Source organism: Pezoporus flaviventris, unplaced genomic scaffold, assembly GCF_033815535.1.
Source record: "Pezoporus flaviventris isolate CSIRO_AGI_PZ_B2104156 unplaced genomic scaffold, CSIRO_AGI_Pfla_v1 ptg000013l, whole genome shotgun sequence".
In the NCBI taxonomy this organism is placed as follows: Eukaryota; Metazoa; Chordata; class Aves; order Psittaciformes; family Psittacidae; genus Pezoporus; species Pezoporus flaviventris.
The window spans coordinates 15,741,916-15,751,003 of NW_026892561.1; the positions used below are offsets into that span (position 1 = coordinate 15,741,916).

General features: G+C 57.5%; 1 protein-coding gene across 4 annotated transcripts; it reads right to left on the reverse strand.

Annotated features, from left to right (window-relative positions):
* Positions 1 to 493: 493 nt before the first annotated feature.
* Positions 494 to 8,369, reverse strand: UAP1 (UDP-N-acetylglucosamine pyrophosphorylase 1). Of its 4 annotated transcripts, none has more exons than XM_061451786.1 (10): positions 8,056 to 8,369; positions 7,759 to 7,963; positions 6,866 to 7,041; positions 6,416 to 6,588; positions 5,054 to 5,247; positions 4,522 to 4,665; positions 3,915 to 4,103; positions 3,433 to 3,480; positions 1,314 to 1,380; positions 494 to 591 (listed from the first exon to the last, which is right to left on the reverse strand). In XM_061451786.1, the coding sequence occupies exons 1-10, from the start codon at positions 8,360 to 8,362 to the stop codon at positions 523 to 525; spliced, it is 1,572 nt and encodes a 523-aa protein (XP_061307770.1). In that variant the 5' UTR covers positions 8,363 to 8,369; the 3' UTR covers positions 494 to 522. The 4 variants fall into 4 exon arrangements, with proteins under 4 accessions (XP_061307770.1, XP_061307769.1, XP_061307772.1 ...); XM_061451785.1 differs by having other exon boundaries at positions 494 to 1,064; XM_061451788.1 differs by lacking the exon at positions 3,433 to 3,480.
* Between the last annotated feature and the right edge of the window lie 719 nt (positions 8,370 to 9,088).

Below are 9,088 nucleotides of genomic sequence, written 5' to 3' on the forward strand. Positions count from 1 at the left end.
CAGCGACAGGGCAGTGGGTGGCTGCGCACCCCACACCAGCGGCTATGGTAGGACTTGAGCAGGAGAGGATCTGGCCAAGCACCATCTCCTCTCCCAGACAGGAGGTGAGGCAGTAAGAGCTGCTCTGCCTGAGGCCACCAGGACACCATGCTCTGGGGCAGGAGCTGAGGAGCCCTCCCCAGGCAAGCAGAGGGCAGGTGGTGCTGCTGAAGGACACCAGGCTGGGCTGGTTGCACCCTGAGCACTCCAGCAGCGCAGCACACATGCCTGTTCATACCTGCTTAAGGTGTGCCACTGTTTGCAGAAATTCAAGAGGAAAGTGAAGCTCTGCTTCCTCCAGAGACACCCCAAAGAAGCACTGCAGGCCAGAGGACCTGCCTGCAGCAACCCCTGCTGTGCTGGGCAGAGCAGCGCACCTGGCATGACACAGTCAGACCTCTACTCTACATGAAGATCCTCTGTGAAAAGTCACCATCATTAAAACACCACGAGATGAGAGACAGGAGGGACTCAAGAGTTTAATCAGGTGCTTCCAGTTATGCAGCGTACAAAGGATGACCAAAAGGGAGGACTTGGGCAATGACAAGGACCCTATTAAAAAAAATAATCATGTAGATTTGAGAAAAATAAAAATTCAAGATTAACCCCAGCCCCGTACCATAAAAATCCTCTGCATGTACAATGAATATTACTATATACATGTTTAAAAATAAATGCCCACAGCCTGGAGTGCAAAGAGCAGAGCTGTAGCTGTGCTTTGTGGCAGGGGAATCCATAAAGTGTTTGGTTTTTAAATTAAAATATAAATAGAAGCATACAACATGCCAAGAACGAAGTGGGCTACATCCTCCTCTGCATAGGGCAGAGCAAGCAGGACCAGCCCCTACCAGTTACAGCTATAAACCTTCATGTGTCCGAATTCCCAGCCCACCAGGAGGGATGGGCAGCCTGGCTTGGGCACTGTGTTGCTGCTACACCCCGTTCTTCACTAGCTCATGGATCCCATCCTCGTCAATAATTAAAGGTGCGCAGAACTCTCGGTCCTTCACGTACTTTTCCAGACCCTAAGGGAGGACAAAGCAGCTTGTCAGGAACACACCACATGTCATTTGCTCCGTGGACCTGCTGAGCTGCTCCGCAGGTGGCTCTGGCCCCCTCCCATGCTAGCAGCTTGGGGGACTCTGCCTTGAAATCTCCACTGTGAATTCAAGTCATGCTTTTGTGGCTTACCCCATTCCCCAGAGTGCCCTGCCAGCCTCCCTGCCCCTGGTTAATCTGCAAGGGTGCCCAAGCTCTGGGGAGCCGGTACTCACCTCTCCTCCATAGGAGATGAGGGGAGAAATTTCACACTGGATTGGCAGGTCATTTGCATCCTTCAAGCTGCAGAGAAAGGTCAGGAGGGTTAACTATGTCCTGCCAGGGGAGCAGACGGGGCCCAGAGGTCTCGCAGGCGCTGGCACAGGGGTCAGCGCTGTCTGGGGCACCGGTAGCTGCTGGCCCACGCAGGCCTCACCAGTGCAGAGCTACCCAGGGTTAGTCAAGCCTCGAGTGCTCTCCCATGGAGCTGCAAGCTAAAGTTTAGATATCAGAAGCAACTGAAAGGAAAGAGAGCTTTAGATGCAGCCTTATTGAGGGTTTACATGCCTTCCCATGTGTGCAACTACAGCAGCACCTACAGCCCTGGCCTGGATCCCAGCCCCGCTGTATTTGATACCGCATGCAAGCTAGTCACTCCTTCCTCCTTCTTCCTCTTGCACCCTTGGGTGATGAGATGCACTCGCAGCACCTTTCTGTTCGGTTGGTCACAACAGGTCTTTTTTAAAAAACACTTCTTGTTTAAAGCACAACCTGAAGACACAGGGTAAGGCTTGCTCAGAAACACTCCCTGTGGCACCAGCTTCTCCTTCTGCTTTTGCCTCTTAGATCAACTGTCCAGCTCCTCTGTTCTGCACACGAGCCTGGGCTAGCGAGGATGACGACAGACCCACACCAGCATTGCCTGCCACAGCCTAACCCCAAAACAACCACAGCAGCACTGCTGGGCCGGGGTCTACATGGTGTCCCTGACCCTGCTCCTGCTGCCACAAGCATCTGTAGATCTGCAGATGCACAAGCAGATGCCACAATTATCCCCAGATGCTCCCTGGATCCAAGTGTTTAAGCCTGGCCAGGGGGAGCAAACAAAGAATGCCAGGGTACCATTTTGCACCTGCTCGCCACCACAGCCAGAGAGGACACAGGACATCATCTGTGACAACTCTTCCTTGCCCAGGACGAAGCTTGTCCCTGCTCCCACATGCTCACTCAGTTGCTTCCTGTCCCAGCTGTGAGTAAATAAAACTCACCCACCCTAACCCAGCCCTTGCACTTGTGCTTGTGCTTGCCTTGGAGTCAGATTCCTCTCAAGATAAAACAATAAAAATAAAAAATAATGCCGTTAACTGGAAATGAAGGACAAATGTAGGATAAAGTGCATCCTTTATCCTACATTGTAACTACCATGATAGCCTAGTTATAAGTGCGAAAGCACTTGGAGTCTTGAATTAAAAAGAGAGACCTCAGGTGTGTCCCACCAGAAAGTACCAGAAGATACAACTTCTCCTGAAGGGGAAGAAAAAGCAGCAAGCTTGTTTAGTCTGGAAGTCATTTACTTACCAGCTTGAAGTCCCAGCCCCACAGATGTGCCCTGTGGCACAGAAGAACACACTGCTATTAGAGATGTTGCTTTAACACTTCTGTCAACTTCCCTGTTTACTTCTATAAACTTCCAAGAGTCAGGGAACTTTCAGGAGTCAGGGTCTGGATCTTCAAAACTCAGGAGCTGCAGCCACACAAAGCGCAGCTGGCTGCCCATGCTGAGGTCTGCACATGCTACGTCAAAGCCTGCTTGACATTTACTTGGTGTTCTTAATTTCGTGTCAATCTGCCGGGCACCAGGAGACGGCAGCCGTCTCCAGCTACAGGACTGGCCGGGATGAGTCCGGGCTGTGCTGCACCACGGCATGACGAACAGGGAGCGTCATCGAAGGGACAGGCCAGCGCGTTTCCCAGCAGCATCCCTCCTGCAGAGTGATCTCTGGGGGCTGCACACAGACAGCAGCAGGCTACCTGCCGCCCTGCATCTGTACCAATGGCACAAGCTCCTTCCAGTTATCCCCACCTGCTGCCTCTCTGGAAAGGAGCCCAGAAGGGAGCGGACACTGCCTGCTTACCGCCCCGCCACCATGAGATGCGGCATCCACAGAGTCCTAGAGTGAGACATGCCCCACTCCCAGCATGCAGCCCAAGCACCCTGCCCCATTAGTCACTATGGGCACCTGCTCACCAGCACACACCCATCACAGCAACTGCAGCCTGGCACACTGCTTCACCTACAGCCTGTTAGTACCTAAGCACAGCCCCGCCACCATGCAAGCTGCACGGTATAGTTACTTGTCATTGACATCTGCTGGGGTGGCATCTGACCTTCCGTTTGGGACACTATGTGGGAATAAACAAGGGTTAGCAAAGGTGGGCAACCAAAGAGCAGATAGGGCTTTCTGCTCTCCAAACAGGGCTTGTGGGGGGTCTCTTGATCAAGGGATGCTGTGACCCCACACTGTCTGCTGCACAGATCTGCTGGTGTGGTTGGGCTTTAGGAAGCCACCTTGTCCCTGCATGGACAACCTTGGCTGTACAACAGAGACCAGCACGATTTGGTTCACAGACACTGAATCAAGAAGGAAAGCTCCTGCTGAACAAGTGAGAGCCCCTGTGGTGGCCACCACCTGGCCCACCCACGAGAAGGGACCCACAGCTGGTTGCTCCAGCAATGCTGGTTTCAGAAGCACTGAAATGGAGAAGGGCTGCAGACTGTCCAGTGCTTGATACCCAACCCAAAAAAGGATGCAGCAGTACTGGGACCAGCAACTCACCGAGGGATGGCAGGGATGCGAGTGCCATTTTCATCCACAAAGTGTCCCCCTGCATTGAGAACCCAGCAGTGGTGCAGGGACATCAAGGCATGTCGGGCTGTTGTGGGGTTGTCCTTGCCATTCTGGCTGTCTGCATTCTTCAGGGGAGAAAACTCATCCTCACGCAGCACCTCATACACTACAAACTTCCTGGTGGAGGAACAGGGGTAGGAGGGTCAGGTTTGGGAAATGTTCTTCCCTGTCACTTTGGCTTCTTCCCTGCCAGGGTGGCTGAGCTGGGGCCACAGTAGCTGAACCAAGGCCATGGCCCCCAACACCCACTGGCTGTCCTCACAGCCACCAAAGAGAGAGGGGAAGTAGATGCTCCTCTGGCCCAGGTGCAGGGTGCTGCCAACCTATGGGCACACAGCACCTGTCCCTCCTCCTGCTCATGTCAGGGCACAATGGTCCACTGCCACTGAACAGCATTGGAGCTGACATCCTATCCTGAGATCCTAGGGGACTGCCAATGAGCACAGCCATGGGTGCAATCCCTCCCTCCAGAGACCCTCAGAGCTGCCCAAGGGAGAGCCAGCAACCTGCTCTCAGAAGAGAAAAAATGGCATACTTGGAAAACTGGAAGATGTCGAAAACAAACTTTTCCATCTTTATCCCATTGGGCTTCTCGGGTTGGATCAGTTGCCCTGTAGTGATGTCCACATGTGGAATCTTCTTCTCAGCTACATGGTGCTGCAGCTGTGGTTCATAAGTACTGTAATGGGCCAAGAAAGAGATGTCACTCACCTAAGCAAGGCAAGTCTCCAGCTCCCCAGCTCAGACACTGCTGCAGCAGGACAGCTGCTCTGCCCTGACCCCCAGCCCCAAGGCACGGGCTGCTCATCCCCACAGCAGCCAGGAGAGGACAGCCCCACATGCCCTGGCACCAGCAGCCAGTGATGGCTGCGGGAAACCTCATCTCAAGAAAAGAACTGTGAAGAGAGGCAGAGGTCAGGCCGTGCAGGACCAGACTGTGAGGGCATCATCCCAGCGCACATGCAAACAGCTGGAGTTCAACCAGCAGAAAGCAAGGCGTAGGTAGCTAGGTTGTCAGCTGTGCTCAGCACCAGCGCTCCTCCTCCAGCACCCCAGCAGGCCCTTACTTGACTACATCTTTCAGGAAGGCAGTGGTGAAGTAGTGATTGGCGATGTTGCCCGCATTGAAGAGCAGCCGCCCATCCGAGCCCCGTTTCTGGGCAGTGGCCAAGGAGATCTCGCTGTACTCTACCACCTGGTAGACACCATCCACTCGGCACACCACGCCGACTGGTTCCGTGGGGTTGGTCTTCTCCACCACCTGCCCAAGGGAAGCACTGTCAGGGGAAGACCTCCCAGAGACCTGCACTTCAAATATACTGCCTTATATCTAGCATCCCCCATGGAGGTTTTTTTCTGTGCAGGACAGCATGGGTAATGCAGGGATAGGCATAGTGGAGCTCCCCCTCCCTGGAGAAGGGTGAGATGGCAGGGATGGGTGATAGGGTGTCAGGGACAGCCAGAGGGTGCAGGCAGAATCTGGCACCAAGCCCTTATGCGGTTGGCAGAGGGCATGGATAATTTTAGCACCCAGCCCACATGTGAAGAGCCAGCTTGCTGTGCACAAGCAGGCGGCTGCTGGCTCAGCAGAGCCATCCCCCTACACCTGACCTCCTCTTCTTGCACACTTCCCTATGGGCAACAGGAGCCTCCCAGCAAATCCCTACCTGTCACTGCTGCCACAGCAGGGCAGCATTCAAGGACACTGACTTCCTCCTTTCTGCATGCTACGGTTATTTCCTCCTTCTCTTACATAGGCCAGAAGGAGGAACTGCTTTCCCTTTCTTAGTTTGCTCTCTGAAAGATTAAAGGCCAGCAAGCCCTCTCACCTGTTTGGCAGAGCTAAGCCTAATGCAAACACAATCACATAGCCCCTTTGTCTGCTAATCCAGCCTTTAAATAAAGCTTTGGGTGGGCAACCTCTCACCCAGGAGACACAGGGCTGGGCTCAGCAGTCAACTGCACCTACTGTGTTTGATCTGGGGCACAGGACATCACATCCCAGGACAGCTGGCAGCCTGTGGCAGGGATCCCGAATGCCCATGCTCCCTGTAGCCTCCCAAACAGCTGCCCAGTATCTGTGTAGGGACCGATCAGCCCCACAGCGCTCTGCAGCAGCTCTTGGACCCAGGGACTAAGGGACGAGTGAGCCCTGGGGCTGTCAGTGTTACATCCCCATGCAAGATAGGAGGGAAGCAGCACCAAGCACAGGTGAGTGACACCCCACATTCCCTGGGGTGCCAGACCCAATGGGCAGGTGGGACTTTGTCAGCACATGCTACACCAGCAATCTCCTGGTGCTTAGCTATCCCTCCTGGCTGCAGCAAGCCAGGTGAGGAAGGGTGAGGAGTCAGGAAAGTCAGGCAAAGATCAGGACAGAGTGCACCCTGCTCCAGGGAAGCACTTCCTGCCTGCCCCCAAAACCATACCTTGGCCCCACAGTCTGCTCCCTTCTCCAAGCAGAACCCGATGAACCTGGGGTCAGCCACCTTCACCAGGATGTTATCCACACAGTAGACATGGACACTCTGCACGCCTCTCCGCTCCATGTCCTCCACAATGCCGTGTGCTCCCAGGGCCCGGTACAGGCCCCCGTTGCCATCTGCAGAGGGAACAAACTGTTGGGGCTGCAGCAACACCCGGCTATCTCATCTGGCAGCCACACTCATCCTCTTTTCCCCATGGAGCCAGCATGGAGGGTCACCAGCCTGGCCATACCCCACCCTGGTCCTTCCCGCCAAGACAGACACCTCCCAGACTGTGTCACCCCCAGGCCACATCATGCTGTGACACTGCCCCGTGTAGGCTCCAGCTCCAAAAACTCCTCAGCACTGTGTCTCACTCCCCTGCACCTCTCCTGATAGCTCCTGGTCACCGACCTGGCGCCATAGCAACCTTGCCCTTCTCCTCCAGCAGGATTTTCCCATCAAAACCCAGAGCAGGCAGCATGCCCTGCTGGAAGAAAATGATGTTTTCCTTCTTCAAGCCAAAATAGTGATGCTTCACAAAGAATTCCTTGGTTGACTCCATAGTCCGGCCACTTGTCATGATGTACCTGTTGCAGTGCAGAAAAGACCTGATGAGCAGGGTGGAGAGACATGGTCTCATACTCCTTAACCCAAATGTGGGGAACTGCTTCAGTCTGTAACACTCATGACAGCCTTCTTCCCTCACTAGACATTTAGAGGGATTTGACCTGTGGTGATCTTGCCTTTTTGGCAAGCAAATGAAGGGCTTCACCCCTCCTTGCAACATACATCTCCAAAATGCTACCACACCCTGTGCAGAAGGGGACACCCAGCTGCAGCTGCCAGATGCAGCTACGACATCAACCTACTGCTCACACGCTACCGCAGCCCCTCAGCTCCCAGAGCCCTGACTCATGTGTCTGCTGTCCCATGTGGCGACACAACAGATGTTCCCAAGGGGCTGTAGGGTTGAGCCTATCATGTGGCACCTACCAGTGGTCCCACAGTGTGGGGCTTACCAATACCATCTGCTGGTCCTGGACCCGCTGACTCCACAGGCCATACCCATGGCAACAGCACAGCACCAGATGGGCCTGTGCCAATCCATGGGCACTTGGGCTGTTATGGGGGTCTGCATCAACCCACGGGCTCATGAGACTTTGGCATGCTGAGGCCAATAGGGCCCATGCCAACCCATAAGAGCTCATCCCACCAATGCTAGCAGGACACGGCTAACACCACCCTGCATTTCATCCCACCAAGGCCACCCCAGGGGTGCCGACCACCGAGAGCAGGGGGCTCACCAAGGGATGTTGCAGGGGGTGCCATGCTGCTCCTCTGCCAGCTGCTGCAGCCGCCGCAGGCGCTGGGCCTGGAGATGGAAGAGGGTCTTGCGGGAGGGCAGCCCTACGTCGTACATGCCCTTGGGGTAGGGGACGCCGAGCCGGGTGCCCTGCCCGCCGGCCAGCAGCAGCGCGGCTACGCGGCTCCCCGCGATCTCCGCCAGCCCTGCGACCGGGAAGGAGAGCACACACGCGTGGGGCCCGCCGCGCCAGCAGCGGCACCGCACTGCGCCGGGCCCCGCCGCCTCCCGCACCTACCGCGGCTCTCCCAGCGCGGTAGCAGCTCACGGTCGCGGGAGGCACTGCCCAGCACGTCCCGCGGCACCGGCTGCATCCGCGCGTCCAGCCCGGCCGCCGTCACCTCCGCTGCACCGCCACCGTCCCCGCGGGCGCGGCGGAAGAAGCGGTTGATCTCGGCCACGTCCATGTCGCGCAGCTCCGCCGCCAGCGCCCGGCGGGCCTCGGCGCCCAGCTCGGGCCAGAAGCGCAGCACGTGGCCCTGCCCGCCCTCCGCCAGCCGCTGCCCCAGCGCCGCCGCACCGGCTGCGGCCCCGTCCGCCTCCATCCCGCCAGCCCCGCCGCGCCCCTCCAACCACCCCTTTATAGCCCCCCGCCACCGCGGGGCCGCCAATGGCAGGCGGCGGCGGCACGCCCCGCGCCCTCAGTGGCTGCGGGTCACGGCGTCACCGCGGCGGCTGCGCCCAGCGGAGCCAATCGGAACTGCCGTTGAGGCGGCGCGCGCGCCGGCGGCTGCCATGGCAACGCCCGCCACGTCAGCGCGCGGCCCCGGTAGCGAGCGGGGGCGGCCGGTCTCGGTACCCCAGCGCCGGCCGGGAAGCTCTGGAAGAGCCGCCCCTTCCCGCTGTGCCGGCCCGCACCGCAACCACGGGCAGGGCTGGGTGTTCCGGGGGGCCCCCGGGCCACGGTGTGCACGCTGGGGGGGCTGCAGCAGCCCCTCTCCGTCCTGCAGCTGGAGAAGGGGGGCGCGCAGGGGAAAAATCAAACACCCGGATCCACCCAAAACCTACCCCAGGCGGGGCAGGAGAGGTCTCCGCAGGGCGCAGCCCTCGCCGTCACCCGTACCCCAGGAACCTGCCGGGGTCAGCCCCGGCGCTCACCGCTGCAGCAGCGTTCCCTTGGCCCATGTGAAGTCATCGCGGGCTGCAGCCAAACACCCCCCCGCGCTCATCCCCTCCTGGATCTGGATCCGCGCACCGCTGGCGGCTGCAGAGCGTTGTGCAACTCCCAGTATGTCCCTGTGGATCATCCCGCGTCAGCCGGCGCGGTTTTC